The following is a 22,291-nucleotide window of genomic DNA, read 5'->3' on the forward strand; positions in this document are numbered from 1 at the left end:
AGGAGAGGTACTTCACAGTGCTGGGGGCTTTAGAGACAGAACACTGTAACAGTCCAATATTCATCTAGAGAAGGACACAATGGATGAACCCAGAGGTAGTCCCTCTGAAAGGAGGTGGTGGTGGTGGGGAGAGTGATTGTTCCAAGGGTATACTGTATAGTACTGAGGACTCTCTCTGTCCAACAGTACATGAGTGGGGGGAGGCCATAGAAGAGGAAGAGGAGAAGGAAGAAGGAGAGGAGGATGAAGAGCATGACGCTAGAAAGGTGTGTCCATCTGACTTCCCTTTACCCCAGGTGGTACCACTGCATAGCTGTTCTCCTGCCATCTCAGCCACCACATATGGACCTCTTTCTGGACCTAAGAACTCAAAAAAATCACAAAGCTTCAATTGCAGCACTGCCAAAGTCCATATGTTTCACTATAGGCCTATATTTAAATCATTTAAATTGGATTACATACTAGTCACAAAGAGGCATACCAATGAGAATAAACTGGCTGTAAACACACAGCACATTGTAATTGCAAATTAGCTGCTAAACCAAGTAGACAATCAAGGCTGGATTTGCTGAGAATATTTCGGAAGTGTTATTTAATGTAAATTGATGCAAAATGTTTTCTTCTATCCTCAAAAATATGTTAAACATTGTTTCTAGAGTAACATATGCTCAGTAATTACTCTAATGTTGGGACCTCCCTTATGTAATGAAAGTGAGATAAGACACTAAGACCACTCTGGTCTTTAAGCCTGGATCTACAAAACTGTCTGATGAAAGAGGTCACAAAAGGCAATTGACAATTACAAAATTGTAAACACATTCTGTAGACACAGTGTTTTGCAAGAACAATATCTGGAGAGCAAAGTATTGGGTTTCATTACTAACCTCTTGATTGAGAAAGCAGTAGAGAATTGCTACAATCAAGCCCTATAAGAGAAGGAATCAACTATTAATACTTCAAATGAAGCTCAACATAATCAAATGAGAGATACAGAGAACCAAGTCATTTAAAATGAACCATATATAACCATTGTACAGTATATCGTTGCAGAGATGCAGCAATAACAAATAGTTGAACAATAATGAAGTAATTTTAGCATGATAATGAATTATCCCTATGCCATGAATGTGCTGAACCTTTTTTGTAAGCCAGCACAACAGCTTGTGAATATGAGCCAGAAGAGGATCTCAAAAAAGGATCTCTTCAGGTTGTCTCTCTTCAGTGTAAGGACCCATGTCCAGCTGCCTCTCCTCTGCTCCTCCCCAGGGTCTGAACCGGTCCTGAATACAGAATCCTACTGTAGCTTTCCCCTTGTTCAGAAACAAACCTCAACCTCAACAAACAAACAAACAAACCTCTTTTTTTTTTGCTGTCTGGCTAGCTCGACATGGCTGTCTAGTTTGCCATCGAAAAACTCAATGAAATATCATCAATAGATCGCTATGTGATGGATTTCATTGCAGACCATTTGATACCTTAGATACTCTGTTTTGTGGGACAGATTTTAGTCTCTGAATCTATTCATGACCTGGATAGCTTGTTATAACTGATTGGATCAATACAGATTTTGATCTGATCATCTGATTTTCTTTGTCCAAATCTCTATAAGAATAATAAGGGGACAAATTACAGAGAGATGTCAGAGTTTTATACAGTAAGTATATAAAGTCCACGTTTACAAACCACGATTGATTCACTTGCATGTTGAATTGATTTTGTGTATGCTCGGGTGCAAATGGGTATGTGCTGTATATGCTGTATAGATTGTATATATGAGAATATAGGATGAGATGTATGCACTATAGCATGCAGTATACTGTATTTGCATCCCTGCATGTGTAACGATGGTCAAACAGGCAACCTTCTTTCAACCAATTCTTTTATTTGACCTGCAGAGAAGACATATAAAACACAATTCTTCTCTGGTCTGCAACTCTTGTGAATCCATTAAGATGGCAGCCATGTTCTGGTACCACCGTAAGTACGGCAACAACAGAAGGACAAAAGAACGCGCAGACCTGCAGTACTCCAAAGGGGGGCTCCAACAACAACCAGGGCTGCTCAAGCACGGCGAAACTCATCTACATTCACCACAACTAAACATACATTCCCAACTCTGTTACACATGTGTGTTTGATACCATTCCTCATTCCATTCCATTCATTACAATGAGCCTGTCCTCCAATTTCTACCTCCACCAGCCTCCACTGATGTTTGTGTGATGATCTGAATACCTGAAAGGATCCCATGCAGAGCTCAATGCAGAGGCGCAGGTTAACATTGGAGTAGTCAGGCAGGAAGTTAAACACCATGTAGTGGGTCCCAAACAGAGGGATGAGGAGAAGAGTGGACTTAGTCAGGCGTCTGCTGAAGAGTGGGAGAGAGTGAGAAGGTTTGTGGTTAGTAAATCAATGTGTGTGTGTGTGTGTGTGTGTGTGTGTGTGTGTGTGTGTCAGTATGTTAATGTGCAAGTGCACATGGGTATACGTGTTTTCACCGGCCCACTTGACTGACCTTCGGGGGAAACTAAATGAGATATGCATGAGGACAATCTACTCCAATAAAGTATTAATTTCATAGGTCTCTTGAGAGGTGAACGTGGTGTACCATAGGTGGGAAAGCTAGACTGGTGGTGGGTGAATTCAGTGGTGGTTGAATCAGACCTTGCCCACAGTGTGTGACATGACAGGATTACATTCAGAAAACATGCCCCCCTTCCCTCTGCCCATGACTCTGCTTTATAGAGCTGAAGGGACTCAATGCATGTCTTGGAAGCTCAATAATAGTCATCCAACAGGCTACAGTAGGGGAAGGTTGAGCGATGTAGTGTTCACCTAACCAGGAGGGAGAGGAAGGTTATTTTGGGAATTTGTGAGTGCAATCAGGCTTTTTACTGATTTGAGGCAGAGCTCACAAAAGGTCTGTACTGTACCTGAACTACTGTACTGTGTGTACTGTACCTGAACTCCTTACAAGCACAGCGTACAAGAGAGGTGCTATCTGGGTACGATTTGTGAACCTTTTTTTATTTTTTATTTTGCATTAATGTATGATCAAATGATTGAGAACACCACTCTTCCTAATAATGTACCTTAATGGACTGGACTTATCTGGCTTCAATGTACTTGAGCAACAGATTTTATGACCTACTGTATGGTTCTCATATATTAGAATCAGAATCAGAATTTATTTTTATTACATCCAATGTACACTGTAAAGAGTAAAGATATTTGGCTTAGGTTCTTCAACATTGGCAGTGCAGCAAGATACAAAATCATAATAATAGAATAAAGTAAAATAAATAAAGTAAGTATTAATAAAGTAGTGATAAAGTGATAGCTGTTGTTAGGATGGCCAATGTGGCTGTGGTCTTGAAGTAGGATTAGAAATCCAGAATTTGTGATTTCTCCTCACACGCATCTATGGCATACATAAAGTGTCCTGTAGTTTTATGTCAATAATCTCCCATCATTACTACTCAATTGTAACAGGGTTTCAGGTGGACCCAAGTGCAGGAAGGAGACAGGACGCATCAAAGTTGCAATAATAAAAACATAGACTTCACTTTGCAAGGTAGCATGGATACATATACAGGAACGCGAAATGCTAGGCTTATAAACTGGAACTAAAACAAGGCACAAGTGTAGACAATAAACGAAATAAGACAGATGAAAGAAAACAAGAAGGAGTCTCTGGTGGCCACTAGTGGAAGCAGCAGGAGTGAGGAGTCTTCCTCACACCAATCAAATCATCCCTCCTTTCTCTAGTAAAAGGATAACAATAATTAACATCCTGTCCAATCATACCATTGCTCACATGTGGCATCCATTGTAAATAGCCCCCCCTCACCTGTACTGGGATGAGTTGTTAAACTGGATGAGGCGAGGGTTCAGTTTCTGTATCAGGATTCTGATTATGTTCATGAAGAGAATAAAGTTGACCTGTTGATAGAAATATACCAAAAATTCAACTCTCAAAAAAAGTCTATTAATAATTATGAGTCAAGGCACTCAAGTGTTGTTTATCAACCAAGGCTATTAAATAAATCTTTCTCCTTTCCAGCCCTGCAATAAAATAGCAATAAAATAGCAATAAGTGCTTTATGCATTATTAAGCACATTTTGACATCCCCCAGTATCGACAAAAACCCTAATTAAATGACAGCATTGAAGCTTAGAAAAGGTTTCTCTTCTAAAAGCTTTATTCAAAAGCAGGTAAATACCACGCCGATATAGTGCCATAATAATTACAACAGGTGAATGATAATCTGTGTGCCCTTTTATGTTACTACAGAATAACATGGTGTGTCAGGCTGCACTGCAGTGCTTACCCCTATAGAGACAACAATTGGTCCTTTGATGATCCACCAGTAGAGAGAGTCCTCATTCATGTCCCAGCATCTATGTATAGGAGGAGAGGATCGTGATAATAAAGCAGTAATAAAGTAAACTCAACAACATAGATACACTAAAAGTGTACATAATTGGCATGTGCAAAAAAAAGTGCCAAAAGAAGCAATGGCACATAATTGCACCATGTGTAATGCATTTTCTGCCCGTTTACTAAAACTCTCAAAAACCGTGTTAGACTATACGCTAAAAATCATGCTTCGAGTCTCCCTAGTTGTAAGGTAGTTTTTGCTCTGCTCAACACTATTTGCTCCAGCGAATTTGAGCCTTTAGTCACTGTACACTTTAATTTCCTAAAGCCACTGTATACTAACCATTGAGGATAGCCAGTTGAACAAATCAGTAATTTATTTGTGAAGGAAAATCAATAGCCTCCAATTAGGTCTTTACCCGATTATTTTACAAACAATGATTGTAGTTAATGGCAGTGAAGTACTGTATTGCTCACCCTGTGTCCTCAAAGTATACCTTGGATGCGATCCATAGGCTTATGAAGAGTATGGGCACACCTGCAAATTGGAGCAAATTGGTCAAAAAGAAACATTCTAAATGAATGCCGGTTTAAAGGAGTAAATTGCAAGGTCAGAGGTCAGATGAAAGTCCTCAGTGGATGGGCTGAATAATAACATTTGGATATTTTAATAACATCCTGAGATTTGGCGCTAATATTATAATTAATTAAATTAATTTTGCCATTTAGCAGACGCCTTTATCCAAAGCGACTTACAATTGCGAATTACAGGGACATTCCCCCTGGAGTAACTGAGGGCTAAGTGCCTTACTCAAGGGCACACTAGTAGTGGTGTGGTTTCAGGCGGGATTTGAACTCACAACCTTCCGATCACAAGTCCAACTCACTATTCACTAGACCACCACTACCCCCATATATATATATATATATATATATATATATATATATATATATATATATATATATATACTGGTTATATACTGGTTAATCACTGGCCTAAATGTTCAGAAGCTGTACTGTTTTTTTCCTCACAGCTCCTCCATGCTCAAAGTTCTGAGAAACAAGAAATTAAAATATCTGATTACGGTAAGTAATGAATGCTCAACTGACTGGAAAAACACCCGCTAATAACTAGATCGAATGTGCAAGATTTGATTGGGGGAAAGAAACAATTACTTTACAAGTCATGAATCCATATTCAATCATGAATAACTGAGACTGAAAGCAACAAAGCCCTAAATCATCTCGGAAGATTAATAATTAGTAGAATAAAAATGTAACACTGAGTAGCATAAAAGGCAACAAGTCATATTAGAGATAATTACAACCAAATACCAGTGAGAATAGCTAGGAGCTTCTGCAGTTTAAATAAATTTGTTTCATAATTACATATGTATTCCTCTTTATTAGGAGTAATTTAAAACAAATAATGAGCTGGGGATGTTTGGACTCTCTTGTTTGACCTCTTGTTCTTTTGGATTAATGAAACATTGTGTTGTCATTCTCTAATGAAATTGAATAACAATGCACCACAAACTAAAGGTAAACTCGCAGGGAATGTTATAGCTTACAATTACAGGGATTGTCATACCCTACAATTGACATTTCAGTCATCAAACATCAGTGGCGACCCGTCTAAGATTAACAAGAAGCACCAACATCCATGCTTCCCATCCCATATGGGCTTTCCCCATTGACATAATTGATCATATCTTTTTTTTCTTTTTTTTTCAGATTTTATCCCCTTTTTCACCCAATTTGGTATCCAATTGAACCCAACCTAGCATCCAATTATCCCCTGCCTATTGCGTAGGATCCGCCGCACGACCCCGTGGCCGGCAGCCCCAGAGGAGATCACCAGGCAGACTAGCTGACTGGCTCCTCGATAATTGATCATATCTAACCATACTCCATTACTAGTGCCAGGAGGTTTTCCTGGTGAGGTGGTCAGGAAAAAACCCTTGGCCATAGTTATGAGTCACCACGTGATCTGACCAGAGAAAACTCCTGGCCCTACCAATTAGACATTACCAGTGTTGGGATTAGTTACTTGGAAAAGTAATCTATTTCATATTAATTGTTACATTTAACAAAAGTAATTACATACTGCATTACTTTTATATTGCTGTTGTTTTACGCTGTCCATTCATGTGTCCTGTATGATAATTAAAGATTGATGTTGTACCTTTTATTTACATGCATTATTACAGCTGCCATGTTTCTATGATTTTCAGCTTTGCAGCAACAGGAAACAAGTTACAGCATGAATACTGTTAGCAGTAGTAGCCGTTACTTGAAAAAGTAACTAAAATAATATTACAATATTTGAACAATATGACACGGTCTGATCATTTTGTTCCGCATCAAAATGTTGGGACTTTTCTTTTGAAACACGGAACTACCTTACAATGTTGTTGAGAATCACAACACAAACTTGCTAGTCAAGCCAAAATACTGCAAGGCAATGGATTCGGTGAGTAATCCCCCCACTGCTACCTTATAACTATATAACAGTACTTTACATTGCTAGAAGGCTCACACAATTAGCTGTGTTAGTTGACTAGCGATGTGTCGTTGATTTTCAACAACGCGGAAATGTATTCACATTTTTCGAAAGAAAAGTCAGATCATTACATCAGATCCCGACATGAGGACCTAAGCATTAGAAAGTGTCACATACTTCTGTAATGCATTCCTTCTGTAACTTGTTACCCCCAACACTGCACATTCATCCACTCATTCCCCTCAGTATAGATGGGGTTAAGACCAGACCTAGCTAGTCGTATTTGAAATGATTTACTTTTCTGTGCTTGACTGAGTTTGCCTGGCATAATGGTGGCCTCGTTATGAAGAATATGATTGAATTGTCTCAAAATTGCAAATCCTGCCCACCTGTCACACCAAGCAGGACAAAGGAAACTCTCAAGGTATTTGTAGAAATGAAAACACTATTTGGACTCAGGTCTGGTTAAGACAGGTCAGGTGGGAGGTGCTCACCCCAACCTAGCAGGCCAAAGCCCCAGAGGCAGCCGCAGCTGTGGTGGAAGGAGGAGAGCAGCAGGGAGTTGAGGTACAGTGCCTCCACCAGGAGCCAGAAGAAATTAGTCATGACACAGTAGTGACAGAACGACACAGAGGCCTTACAGGCAGCCTGGAGAGAGAGAGAAAGAGAGAGAGAGAGAGAGAGAGAGAGAGAGAGAGAGAGAGAGAGAGAGAGAGAGGAGGGACGGAGGAAGGGAGAGAGAGAATGGTTAAGATAAATAGAGAGAGAGAAAGAGAGACAAGAAGAGTATGAAATGGGGAGAGAGAAAGAAGAGTAGTGTAGTGAGTTGGGAGACAGAGAAGAGAAGAGAAAAGAAGAAAGAGGTCAATAAGAAGAGGGCCACTCAGAGAGAGGGAGTTGTGTGTTACAAAACACGAGGAATAGAATAACTTCCATGTTCTTCTCTGTGCCAGTCGACTTACGGTGGAGAAAGTGCAGTGGTCGGTGTTATCGCTGGCAAACAGCGTGGCGTCCTTGATGAGCACAGCCACGGCCTTGAGGATGAAGGTGATGAAGAGCTGGATGTGGATGTAGTTCCTGGCACAGCGCAGCTTCCTGCCAAACCATCAGGTGCGCCATAGGACCACACACAGAACACAGTCAGGACATGACCGCACCATAGAACCACACACAGAACACACGGTCAAGGACATGACCGCACCATAGGACCACACACAGAAGACATGGTCAGGACATGAACCATGCACCATAAAGCTACACACACGGTCAGGAGAATGAGCACAAACGAGATCAAATACAAGACCTACTCAACCAGACACTTGAAGAGTTGAAGGGTCCAGGAAAAGGGGTATAAGTATATTAGGGGTATAAGTATAAGTATAAGTATAAGTGTAAGCATGTTTCATTCAGCAGTATTAGAGTCTGCTGGTGGGACCAGGTGTGCATTATAAAGATGATAATGCTTGTGACATTTTGATGTTTGATGTTTCTATCTTATCCTTAGAATAGGCTTAAAAACAAACACACTCAGCTCAAACACTCCAAATGTCAGGGGCTCTACCCCTGATGTGTTGAGCCAAGCCCAAGCGAACAATACAACAAAAAGATCACTCTTTGTTTCACTGCCATTCATAAAAAAAAGCCTCTATTAATTTGGATGAGTTTGGCAAGAGGAAGAGATGGTAACAGCCATCTATGGATCTGTCTTTTCAGAGGCGTGTGTTATTAGATCTCCTCACTAAACATGTCTAGAGGAGACGTGCTCAGCGATAACGTCTAAGTCCAAAATAGGTTTAGCAGGACAAATGGAGTCTCACTGTACCCTGTGTCTTTGTATTACACCTCCTGTTGTTCTTTTGTTTTGTATTTTGTTATTTTTTTAACCTGACTGTGTTTTGCTATCTTTTGCCCTGTGAGATGTCCTTGGGTGTTATGAAAGGCGCCATACAAAATGTATTATTATTATTATTATTATTATTATTATTATTATTATTATTATTATTATTAATTGTCCCAACGAGATAAAGGGGTCCTTCAGTTCACCCACTGGTTTAGTCTAGGGTGAAAGAATAGAGCACAGAACAGTCACATCACATCTTCTGTTCTCTGCTCTGTCAATGGTCCGGATCTGGCCCTCTCTTTGCTTCTTAGTACGTTATAACAAGATCCTTTCGTTTGATCAACATGAGAGAAAAGTGCTCTGGTTGTACAAAGAAAAATCATGTGGAATTTGGAAGTATAGTACTGCCTGTTCTGTCCAAGGAATTCAACCCATTTCTTTGCCCAAATGACCTGTGACTGTCACCTTTGACCTCCTTGGGCAAGACACTGAACCCCAAAATTGCTCCCAGTGAGCGGGCCAGCGTCTTGCATGGCAGCTTGCCGCCATTGGTGTGTGAATGGGTGTGTGAATGGGTGAATGAGCGGCCGTTGTAAAGCGCTTTGGAGCAGCTTTGGAGCAGCAAAAAAGGCGCTATATAAGTGCAGTCCATTTACCATTTACCATCTTTTACCTGAAGAGTAACAGGACAGCCACAGCGATGGAGAGAAAGACCAGGGACGTCCCGTAGCCAATAGTGTAGATCAGCTTCACTGTGGCAAAGTAGGATGACTCCTGGGTTTCACATAGACAGTAGAAAGAAGGAGCCAGTGAATCTCTCCCAACAGCCTCCTCCTGCTTCACATCATTACCCTAACATCTGGCCATCACAACTACAGCACCATATTGAATCTAATGACGGCTGATATTCAGATCTGTGTCTTCTAGACTGGGTTGTGTTTTCAACTGTGGTATAATTATGTTGGACACTAATCCAAGAGAACATCCTCTAATCTGTATTCCAGTACTCAGACAGACAAGGATAATTCATGTGAATATTAATCCATATATTTGGCCGGCAAAACATGAATTAATTAACTCCATTAGATCATACTCAAATGAAAGATATGTATGATAGATAGGTAAGGGTAAGGGTTGGAGCAAGGGTTAAGGTTAGAGCTAGTCTTAGGGCTGGCGTTAGGGTTACGGCTGGAGTTAGGGTTAAGGTTGAAGCTAGGGTTAGGTTTGGAGCTAGGATTAGAGCTGGAGTTAGAGTTAGGGGTGAAGATAGGGTTACGGTGGTGCTAGGGTTAGGGCTGGAGTTATGCTTAGGGCTAGGGTTAGGGTAAGGGTTTAACCCTCAGCCTAACTCTCTCTCTCACCTCAGGAATGTCATCGTCCACAGTACAGGCTAGGTAGTAGGGAGGGATGGGATCAGACCATCCACTACTGGTGCAGTTTCGGCTCACTGACCCTGAGGTCAGAGGTCATTAAGTCAACACAGAAGAGAAGAGAACAGAACCTCCGATGAGGGGCTCAGTTAATAAATCACAATAAAAGAAAATTACACTACTAAAATACTACTAAAATATTCCAGGTGTATTTAATCATATCACAGTATTGTATAGACATCATAATACAGTATATCTGTCATATAGCACTGTCACAGACAATATAATATAACATATTTCAGGTTTTGGATTCAGATTTTGACATGAATATACAATAATTAAGGGCTCCTTCCTTTTTGTTGTGTGATCCTGGCAAACCCAATAATCCCCAGTATCACCACCCCAACTTCCCTTCCGATATGCCAAATGTGAGCTGCACCTGTGTTATTCCCAAAGAGAGAGAAGACAGCAGGACAGGCTGTGTAGACTGTCTCCCCAACAACAGCATTTGGCCAGCACACTACAAAGTCCCAGGTTGGAAGACAACCTTTAGGGGGGAGGGAGAGAGAGATGAAAGAGAACAGAGAGAGAGAGAGAGAGAGAGAGAGAGAGAGAGAGAGAGAGAGAGAGAGAGAGAGCGAGCGAGAGAGAGAGAGAGGGAGGAATTTATTTAGTGTAAAAAAAATAAAGTAACATTTAAAAAAGGTGATTGATGTACTGTATGGAATACAATACTTTTAATAGCATAAATTATCAGAACCATAACACTCACTCCATTCTCAAGTAACTGCATTCAAGACCAACATGATACAGGTGTGTATGAACCATGAACTTGGTGTTCAACCAAGACCTTTATCATCTGATTCAGTATACACATATACTGTATACACTCTTGACATACTTGATATTTCCACAAGGACATTAAATGGAGACTATTAGGCAGAATCAGAACAGAGCAGCTTGGAGATTCAGAACAGAGGCAGAGCTTACTTATTGGTACTGCAGTGCTTATGTGTGCTGCTTAAACTCAATTATAACCGTTTAGGATATCTGGGATTTAGGGTATACAAATCAACAGCAATTTCATTTAACATGTCTCTCTCTCTCTCTCTCTCTCTCTCTCTCTCTCTCTCTCTCTCTCTCTCTCTCTCTCTCTCTCTCTCTCTCTCTCTCTCTCTCTCTCTCTCTATGCCTGTACTTTTGTTTCAGCACCTCTCTTACTATTTCTGGGGACTGAACATTTTCACTGGGTAAAAATAAAGAACTATTAATCTCATGCTTTGTTCCTAGTGCATTCCTAATAGAGTAATGAGAGAGGCAATTTACTCCACAATTAGACCCACTTTTAGCTCATGGAGGCATGAAAAGAGAGTGTTCTTGGGTAGGGATTTTCAGTCCAAAGTACAGAGTATGGCACATAGTGCAGTAAGCTCTTTGTTAAACCTCCTACGGTTGTATTGTACTGCCTACTAAATTCATAATAAGTATGCCAATAAGTATGCCATTACTAGCCAACTGTTTACACTGAAGTATGCAGCTGATTTAGTGTAAAAAAAAAAGAAGGTGTTTGAGGTACTGTATGGAATACAATACTTTTAATAGCATACATTATCAGAACCATAGCACTCACTCCATTCTCAGGTAACTTCATTCAAGACCATCATGAGTATACACATACAGTGGGGGAAATAAGTATTGAACACATCAACATTTTGTCCAGTAAATGTATTTCCAATGAGCCTATTCAAGTGAAATTTACACCAGACTTTGGTATTAACATTAAAGTCCATATGTAAATAAAGTTGTGTAATAAAGTGGAATGAAACAGGAAAAAAGTATTAACTAACTGAAATTACTTCAATACTTAGTGGAGAAGCCTGTGTTTGTAATGACAGCTTCAAGGCGCTTTCTGTATGAAGTAACTAATCGGCCACAGTATTCAGGTGTGATTTTGGCCCATTCCTCTACTAGTGGTTCTCAACCCTCTCCTCAGGGACCCCCAGCCGCTCCACATATTTGATCTGTTCCACCACCAGCACACCTGATTCAACTAATCAAGTACAAATCAATTAGGATATATACTGTATATATATACAGTTAACATACTTGATATTTCCACAAGGACAGACACAATTTAACTCTAAATCTACCTTTACAACTTTCTGTAAACCTCTCATATTTACATATGAACAGCTTATCATGTTATAATCCGTTCTATACTATAGAATCCATGAGCTGTAACAGGGTAGGAAAAAATGTAATAGCCCAGATACTGTACCTAGTGCACTGTGGTTGCTATGCTCTGCAATGTGTCGAAGACAACGGCGTTCTTCTTTCTCCAGCTGAAAAATATACTCACACTCTGGGTGCAGACTTGGCAAAACCTGGAGTGAGAGAGAGAGAGAGAGAGAGAGAGAGAGAGAGAGAGAGAGAGAGAGAGAGAGAGAGAGAGAGAGAGAGAGAGAGAGAAAACAAGAGAGAACGAGAGCAAACAAATGGTGGATAATAGTAACTCTCACACACCTGATTTGTGAGTGATAGGAGGGGGCTTGTTGGGCCTATGTAAATGTGGGGAACATATAAGGATAGATAAAGTTAATAATAATAATAATAACAACAACAAAATAAATAATAATAATACATTGTAAAAAAACAAAAAAACAAACGTACATTAATACTTATGAATACATATAAATTAAAAACTACAGGACTACACGAAGGCCTGTCTGAAGTGATGAGTTCTCAGGCCTGATTTAAAGGATCAGGTTAGATCAGGTTAAGGTTAGGGCTGAGGATACATAATTGTGGGTGGTTATCAGAGAATTAGTATGAAAGAACACACAGATCACTACCAGGAATCATCTGAATCTTCTCACATCTTCTCAACCAAATTGAGCTCATATAAAAATAAACACACACTTCTTCCGACACTAAGTAGAGTCATGCTGTGTTCATCAGGATCGCTGCTAATTAGGGCTAATTATAAGTGTATAACATTAAGGATGAGCGATACCAAAAGAAGAGAAGGAAGCCAGGGTCATTGGTGCCTAACTTTGCTGAAAAGTATTGGTTCACAGTCTACTAGTGCTACACCCTTTTAACCTATTTTTTAACCTATTTTGCACAATAGCACCAGCAAATAGAAGCGTTCCATCTCAGGCTACCAATGTTGTTCGAAAAGAAAAATATAACATGCTTCTGCCTTCCCTGATTTTAAGGTTTGGCCACCTATGGCCAATGTGGTGTATCGCCAATATTTCAACTAAATACACCCCAGTGGTTATTGCCTTTTTGGAACATGGAGGTCATGTCATGTTGCAAAGAATAAACAAGCACAATCCTACTTTGTAACCTTGTAACCTTGTTTGCCAAGTCATCTCCCTCTGGCTGCCTCCCAATTGCCTAATAGGCTTCATTACAACAACAACAACAACATGTTTTGTGTCAGATTCTCCACTAGCAACAATTACACCAGATGTTCTTTTCTTCCCGATTCTGCTGAGGAATATAATGGATTGGTGTCTCTCTGAAAAGCTAGGTCAGTTAATACAGATGAGGACTTTATTTCTTGTGAGTAAACTGAGCCACAATGAGAACTCTCTCAGGAACAAGAGTGGTATAACCCATAATCACACAGCAGTCTTCTTTAAATGGAGACTATTAGGCAGAATCAGAACAATTTCATTTCATATGGCCAATGGCTATCATTGGGTGAAAATGGCAGCGCAAATAGCTAAACTTTCCCCCCCCCACTACAGAACAACCAGTTCCCCCTATCACACATCACATTTACATGTTTGGCATTTAGCAGTTGCCTTTATCCAAAGCGCCTTAGGACAAATACATTTGTCTAAGTAAGTGAATCATCTATCCATCAGTCATCGTAAGAACTCAGGTCTCTCTTGGAAAAGAGATACTGTATCTCAAAGGGACTTCCTGGTTAAATGAAAAAAGGTCATCTATGCTATGACCTGGGGCCATTGACAGTTACCATGCTAGAAGTTTTTTTTTTTTTTTTTACTTTTTTGTTATTATTATTTATAATAGAGAAACTGTACATGGGAGTAGTGGGAATGAGGAGGTCTTTAGCTGGAACAGTTAAGATGTAGCCTGAAGAGATGGGTCTTCAATCTATGGCGGAAGATAGGTAGCAACTCTGCAGTCCTGACAGCAGTAGGCAGCCTGCTCCACCAGGGGGCGCCAGGACAGTGAAAAGTCATGACTGAGTAGTGAGACTGCTGCACCCACGTAGAGGCGGCGGGGCCAGGCGGCCAGCCCAGGTGGATGAGCGGAGCGACCGGGCGGGGCTTTTGTGGCCATGCTGACCATCGCTTGCAAGTAGGGAGGGGCTGTTCCCTTTGCCCAGAAGGCGAGCACCAGGGACTTGAATCTGATGCAAGCTGCTACCAGGAGCCAGTGAATGGGGCAAAGGAGGGGGATGACATGGGAGAATTTGGGGAGGTTGAACACCAGATGGGCGGCAGCATTCTGGATGATGTCTGATGGTGGAGGCAGGGAGCCCAGCCAGGAGTGTGTTGTAGTAGTCAAGGCAGTCGATCAGAGGTGTCTGGAGTTGAGCTGCTTCTCCTGTGAGGAATGGACGTATCCTCCTGATGTTGTAGAGGAAGAATCTACAGGAGTGTGCTGTCGCTGTTCTCCGCACAGGATAAATGGTTGTCAGGGAACACCCCAAAGTTCTTGGCTGTCTGGGAGGTCACAGTAGATGGAAAAGTCTTGGAGAGGGCATGCTTGCCCAGGGATGAAGAACAGCCCAGTCTTGTTAAGGTTGAGCTTGAGGCGGTGGGCTGACATCCAAGCAGAAATATCTGCAAGACACGCAAATACATGTGTTGCCACCTGTGAGTCAGAGGGGGGGGGGGAAAGAGAGAAAGAGTTGAGTGTCGTCTGCGTAGCTTGGAGAAACCATGTGAGGAAATGATCAAGCCAGAATGATCAAGCGAGAGTGCACAGCCAGAGATGCCCAGTTCAGAGAGGGTGGAGAGAAGGATCAGGTGGTTTACTGTGTCGAACGCAGCAGACAGGTGTACCAAAACAACGAGAACAGAAGAGAGGAATGAAGCTCACGCAGAATGGAGGGCCTCCGTGACAGAAAGGAGGGCAGTTTCAGTAGTGGCCAGCTTTAAAGCCGGATTGGTGAGAGTCAAGGAGGTGGTTCTGAAGGAGATAGTGAGACACATTCAAGGGTTTTAGATGAGAAGGAGAGAAGGGATACCGGTCTGTAGTTATGGACAGCGGATGGGTCAAGAGTTGGTTTCTTGAGAAGAGGGTTCTACTCTGGCTGTCTTAAAGGCAGCTGGGACAGATCCTGTGCATAGAGAGGAATTGAATATGTTGGCAAGGAAAGGAAGGTCTTTGGAAATCACACGGTGCTCTCGCGCCTTTTTAAGTGGGTATACGTAATCTCGCGCATTTTTAAATGGGTATACGTAATCTCGCGCATTTTTAAGTGGGTATACGCAAATCCTTGGCCATTCCTAGTGGGTATACGCAAATCCTTGGCCATTCCTAGTGGGTATACGGCGTAGTCCCGCGTATCACGTAGACTACACCACTGATTCACACCATTGTCTATGTTCTAAACTTGACCTAATATACCTGTACTTTGTTTCAGCACCTCTCTTACTATTTCTGGGGACTGAACATTCTCACTGGGTGAAAAGAAAGAGCTGTTAATCCCATGTTTTGTTCCTAATGCATTCCTAATAAGAGTAATGAGAGAGGCAATTTACTCCACAATTCGACCCACATTTCGCTCATGGATAAAATGGGAAGATGGAGGCATGAAAAGAGAGTGTTCTTGGGTAGAGATTTTCAGTCCAGAGTACAGAGTATGGCACGTATGCTCTTTGTTAAACCTCCTACGGTTGTATAAAGCCTGCATATAGACCTACATAGACTGCTTCTCTGCTGAGATGAGAGGAAAATTATCAACAATGGTCGTTCTCCAATCAATAAGAATAGCGCTCAGATGGAAGGGAGGTAGCTTTATAGTCAGAGAGAAAGGGATAATACATTTTTGTTTATACTGCAGTGTGTGTGTGTGTGTGTGTGTGTGAGTGAGTGAGTGAGTGTGTGTGTGTGTGTGTGTGTGTGTGTGTGTGTGTGTGTGTGAGTGTGTGTGTGTGTGTGCGTGCGTGCATGCATGCGTGCATGAGAGAAAGAGAAAGTGAGAGAGATGGAAAGAGAAAAAGAGAATGGAAGGAAAGATCACATACAGCGTGTGTTTAGAGCATTATCCCCACCTGCTTAACCAAAAGGACACATTATGTGTATACTCGGGTCAGTGTGCTGGAGGCTGTGAAATGTTCTTGGAAAGAGGTGCAACCCATTAACTGCTAACTACCCAAAAAGGGGCCATCAGGTCAGGCTTACATTGCAGATGTTGAGTTGTTTTTCGAACAGGTTTTTCTAATACAAGTTTTGTGCCGTTGCCATGGTAATGAGACACACATACGATACACATTTACATAGCCTAATGCATAGCTAGCTACACATCAGAACACACACACACACACACACTCACACGCACACACATGCACAAATACAGGCCCGGCCCTAGGACTTTTCAGGCTCTAAGCAAGATTTGTTGATGGGGGGGGGGGGGGTGAGAGAAAGACCACTCTTTTGAAAAATAACAGAAGTCTTTATCCACAGACAATAATTGTAGTCCTCCACTCTCACAATAAACCACTTATAAACCAATAATAATAACCAATAATAAGAAGAAATTATTAGCATTACAGACTGTGGATCCAACCTTTGAAATTGGATGGTGGAGGGGGGAGGGAAAAGAAATGAGGGAGAGAAGGATAAGATATAGAAAGATGGCTCCCACATCACTAGTCAGTGAGGGGAATTGATGAGTGCTAGAACCAATGCTCATTAGGATTCTCTCTGGCTGTATCTGCCTCTATGGAGGCAGCTCTGGTCAGAGGTTACCGAGTGGAATGAGACAGAAGACACAGATGATGTGACCACCAACCCCCCCCCCACCCCCCTCTCTCTCTCTCTCTCTCTCTCACACACACACACTCGCACACTTTCTTTCCCCTCTCTCCCTCTCAGTCTCTCTCTCGCTCCCTCTCCCTATCACGTACAGCACTTTCAGGGTAATCACACCATCCATTATGATCCATTATGACATATTTAGCATATTTGTAGCTAGTTCCAGAAACTGGCAATGAGTTGCTCTGTGACACACAGCAGGGGCATATAGCTGGCTAACATGACAGCATAATGACATGCTAAACTGCCAAATAATCCAAGTAGATCAATAATGTGGATGCTGGGTTATTGTGTGTCTCAACACAATAGACTTGTATGCAGCATAATAAGTAATTTAGCCACAAACAGTGTGAAAATCACCCTTTGAATATAGTGGACTCAGTGCTCTTTCCAAAAATATAATAAACATAGATGCCTTAGTGCCATTCTGGTGGCAACAGAGTCTTCATATCACACTATAGTCATTTGTTTTGAAGCAGTACAATACACTCACAGGCCACTTCATTAGGTACATCTTTTCAACCTCTCGTTAACGCAGATATCTAATTAGCCAATCACGTGGCAGCAACTCAATGCCTTTAGGCATGTAGACATGGTCAAGACAATCTGCTGAAGTTCAAACCAAGCATCTGAATGGGAAAGAAAGGAGTTTTTAGTGACTTTGAACGTGGCATGGTTGTTGGTGCCAGACGGGCTGGTTTGAGTATTTCAGAAAGTTCTGATCTACTGGGATTTTCCCGCACAACTAGGCCTAGGGTTTACAGAGAATCATCAGAAAAAGATAAAATATCCAGTGAGCGGCAGTTGGTGGTTGTGTAATGATGTGGGAGATATTTTCTTGGCACAAATCTTCAGCAACCGTGTGATGCTATAATGTCAATGTGTATCAAAATCTCAGAGGAATGTTTCCAGCACCTCGTTGAATCTATGCCATGAAGAATTAAGGCAGTTCTGAAGGCAAAAGAGGGGGTCCAACCCGGTACTAGCAAGGTGTTCCTAATGAAGTGGCCGGTGACTGTATGTGGCCTGACCCCTCACAGGCAGTATATTTGTAATAAACAGCTAATCTAATTCAATGTTTCCATTGTTGTGGAAGACCTTTATAGGAGGGCAAATTCCCTGAAATCAAATTGACCATCCCTCACAGAGGGGAATGTCTTGAGGTGTCAAATGAGTTGAGTTCAGTAAGATGAATGATGATTGGATGATCCTTATCAATGGCTCCTGGTTTTCAATGCTGTGGTATTCAAGATGGTATAACGGTGGAAGTGAGAAGATAGTTCTAGAGTTCTTTTGTACCCAGGTTCTGTGAGTGAGGACATCTTTGTTCCTGGGTGCTGTTGTTGTTGTTGTTGTTGTTGTTGTTGTCTTCATGTTGTAAGTATGTAAGTATCAGAGTGTTCTAATGATCATTGGTCAGACTCAACATTCCTATGCACACAGTGATAATTAATAGTCAAATTATCAACATTAGATATGTATTGCTATGAAGGAAACATTAGCCAGATATATCTGCCATATATACAGTGGGGTGCAAACATGTGGGCATCCCTAGTCAAAATGCCTTTTACAATTAATATCGAAGTAAGAAGAAGCAATCCTAACCTCTAAATGGTCCAAAGTTAAACATGACATATTTCATCACATTTTAAAACAAGATACATTTTCATTGTTTTACTTTTTACAATTTCAAAATAATAAAACAAGCAAAAGTTTGGGACCCCTTTCAGTTAGTACTTTGTAACTCCTCCTCGGGCAACCATAACAGCTTGCAAACACTTCCTGTAGCCAGCTAAGCATCTTTCAATTCTTGTTTTGGGAGTTTGTCCCCATTCTTCCTGGCAGAACACCTCCAGCTCAGAAATATTCTTTGGCCTTCTTGCATGCACGGCATGTTTGAGATCTCTCCACAGATTTTCAATAATATTCAAGTCTGGGGACTGTGATGGCCATTTATTCCAAATTAATTCCAAAACCTTCATTCTTCTTTCCTGGAGGTACTTCATGGTTGATTTTGAGGTATGCTTCAGGTCATTGTCTTGCTGGAATACCCAACCTCTCTTAAACTTACATTTCTGGACTGATCTTCGAACATTAGCCTCTAGAAAGTCTTGGAATTTGGAGGAATCCATTCTTCCTTCCACCCGCACAATATTGCCTGTGCCCCCAGCTGCCCCCATCCACCTCCATGCTTAACAGTTGGCAAGGTTCAACAGGCTCACAGCCGCAGAGGACGACCCCCTGCTGGCGGGAAAGCTGAACACCTTCTACGCCCGGTTCGACGAGGGGCGAACGGAGGTAACCACAACACAAACACCACTCTCTCCAGCTCTCAGCAGCCTCACCCTCACAGAGCATGAAGTGAGACGCGTGCTGAAGGCGGTGGACCCCAGGAAAGCTTCGGGGCCGGATGGCGTCCTGGGACGGGTGCTGAGGGACTGCGCCGACCAGCTGGCCTGGGTTTTCACCAACATCTTCAACCAGTCCCTGTCCCAGGCCACCATCCCACCCTGCCTGAAAACCTCAACTATCATCCCAGTCCCGAAGAAAAGCACGGTGAGCTGCCTAAACGACTACCGCCCGGTGGCACTCACACCAATCATCATGAAGTGCTTCGAGAAACTAGTCCGGGCCCACATACTCACACGCCTCCCGCCCAACCTGGATCCATACCAGTTCGCCTACAGTGCCCACAGGTCCACAGAGGACGCCATCGCGACGACTCTCCACGCCACTCTATCCCACCTGGAGAGGGGAAACAGCTACGCGAGACTGCTCTTTGTGGACTTCAGCTCCGCCTTCAACACCATCCTTCCAGACAGGCTAGTGACCAAACTACTAGACCTGGGTCTATCACACTCTATATGTGCATGGATCAAGGACTTCCTGACCGACCGCCCCCAAAGGGTGCGGGTGGGCCCCCACACCTCCACAGCCCTCAGACTCAGCACTGGGTCCCCCCAGGGCTGCGTGCTAAGCCCCATCCTCTACAACCTCTACACCTACGACTTCACCCCCGTCCACCCCAGCAACTCCATCGTAAAGTTTGCAGACGACACCACCGTGGTGGGATGCATCTCGGGGGGGGACGAGGCGGCGTACAGGGATGAGGTAGAGCAACTGAGCAAGCTATGCAAGGTTAACAACCTGCTGCTGAACAAGTCAAAGACCCAGGAAATCATCGTAGACTTCAGGAGGAAAAAGTCCGAGATCCAGCCCCTGCTCATCGACGGAGAGAGCGTGGAGAGAGTCTCAACCCTCCGATTCCTGGGGGTGCACATGCGGGATGACCTGACCTGGAAGGACAACACAAAAGCCACCATCAAGAAGGCACAACAGCGGCTATACATCCTGAGAGTCCTCAGGAAGGAACACAGCAAGCAGGAGATACTGGTGACCTTCTACCGCGGCGCAGTGGAGAGCATCCTCACCTATGGCATCTGCAACTGGTTCTCCAGCTGCACAACCGCGGAGAGAAATGCGCTACAGAGAGTCGTGAGAACAGCCCAGAAGATCACCGGCGACCCCCTCCCCTCTCTGGAAGAGCTGTACAACACACGCTGTCTCAGGAAGGCCTCCAAGATCTCCAGGGACCCAACCCACCCTGGGTACGAACACTTTACCCGGCTGCCCTCGAAAAGGCGGTTCAGGACCATGGCCGCAAGGACAAACAGACTGAAGAACAGCTTCTACCACAGGGCCGTCCAGGCCCTGAACACAGCAAAGACCTAGGTTCTGGGCCCTGGACAGTCTGGACGGATTGATGGCAGCTGCTGGACTGAAAAAATCAGGTGTAGTGCTGAGGCACAAATATGTACATTTCAAGCCTGCAAACTGCGACACTTTAAATAAATGTGCAATAACACTATGTGCAATATGACAACCCTAGTCGTCTATCTGTATAGTATAGTATAGTGGATAGTGTACATAGCCTTTATTTATGTAAACCAGCTCCTTCCCTTCTTGTCTTTTTTAGTTGTTGTTTTTTCTTTCCTAGCACCAGGGGAGCCACCCCTCCTAAATTTCGTTGTTTGGTACCTGTACTATAGCAATGACAATAAAGACCATTCATTCATTCATTCATTCATTCATTCATTCATTCATTCATTCACTGTAATAGACGGAAACGGATTGTAGTAAAATTCCGCTCTACATCTTTATAATGAAGCTACTGTGGAAGGCAAAGCATCTCATTAGCATATCATTAGAGGCAATCAGAAGATGTCAGCACAACTACATTAATTGAGGGAGGTGTTTTCATGGGAACAATACATTATATCAAACACACACACACACACACACACGCACACGCACACACGCACGCACGCACGCACACACACACACACACACACACACACACACACACACACACACACACACACACACACACACACAATGGCAATTCCCTGTGAAATATATCGCAATATACAGGCCGGATAAAAAGGGGGGACAACTCAAGAAAAACGTATGTTTAGACATAATTCATCTTGCATTTAATGTTTCACAATTAATCAATCATTCAATCAATCATTCTCAAAAAAGTTCTAGCTTGTCTTGACAGTTGTGGTACATGTGCAAGTCAACAACAATCGAGTATTCTCTCATCAGCACAGAATTCAATCTCGTGGTTAAAGGAAACACTCACGGATGGAGCCAAAGAAGTCGCGAAAGAAATCCAATAGACAAGGACGCGCATCTTGAGTGTTTGGTCGGTCCAGCTCAGCGTACCGGACAATTTCGCAAAACGTTTTCATGCATGCATCTTTTATCATAGAGAGACAATGACGTACGCCATGGGAGGATGCGGGAAGCCTATCCACCCACCCGGTGAGATTAATCTAAAAAGCCATCTGCTCTCGAGTGCCTCGGAAGTCGGAACGTGCATAGCAGTGGTCTGCTAGACTGTCTCGCACTTCAAGAAATACATTTCTGAGTCTATCTTTCTATTCCTTTTGTGAGAAATGGGATAGCCACTTACACCTTTGGTGCAAACTTTTAATGACGCGCTTAGAATTTGAATGATCACACCAAGTTTCCTATTGAAGTGTAGTTCATGTGGCGTGTGATTGGACATTTCATAAGCTTGTGTGGTGGATGTATCGATTGCAACCATGGTTTATTTTAACTTTTGTTACATTTGACATGATAGCTCCGCTCTGTAGAGTTCATTGT

At 42.5% G+C, this 22,291-nt stretch overlaps 1 protein-coding gene across 1 annotated transcript; it reads right to left on the minus strand.

Annotated features, from left to right (window-relative positions):
- Positions 1 to 258: 258 nt before the first annotated feature.
- Positions 259 to 21,815, minus strand: ghrhrl (growth hormone releasing hormone receptor, like; the record flags this gene model as incomplete). Its single annotated transcript, XM_080543938.1, has 13 exons — positions 259 to 360; positions 885 to 926; positions 2,235 to 2,364; positions 3,850 to 3,941; positions 4,331 to 4,400; positions 4,858 to 4,918; positions 7,378 to 7,531; positions 7,846 to 7,978; positions 9,397 to 9,497; positions 10,085 to 10,176; positions 10,533 to 10,640; positions 12,372 to 12,477; positions 21,765 to 21,815. 13 exons carry the CDS (start codon positions 21,813 to 21,815, stop codon positions 259 to 261), a joined length of 1,242 nt encoding a protein of 413 aa, XP_080400064.1.
- Between the last annotated feature and the right edge of the window lie 476 nt (positions 21,816 to 22,291).

Source organism: Nansenia antarctica (genome assembly GCF_963989245.1).
Source record: "Nansenia antarctica genome assembly, chromosome: 1".
Classification (NCBI taxonomy): domain Eukaryota; kingdom Metazoa; phylum Chordata; class Actinopteri; order Argentiniformes; family Microstomatidae; genus Nansenia; species Nansenia antarctica.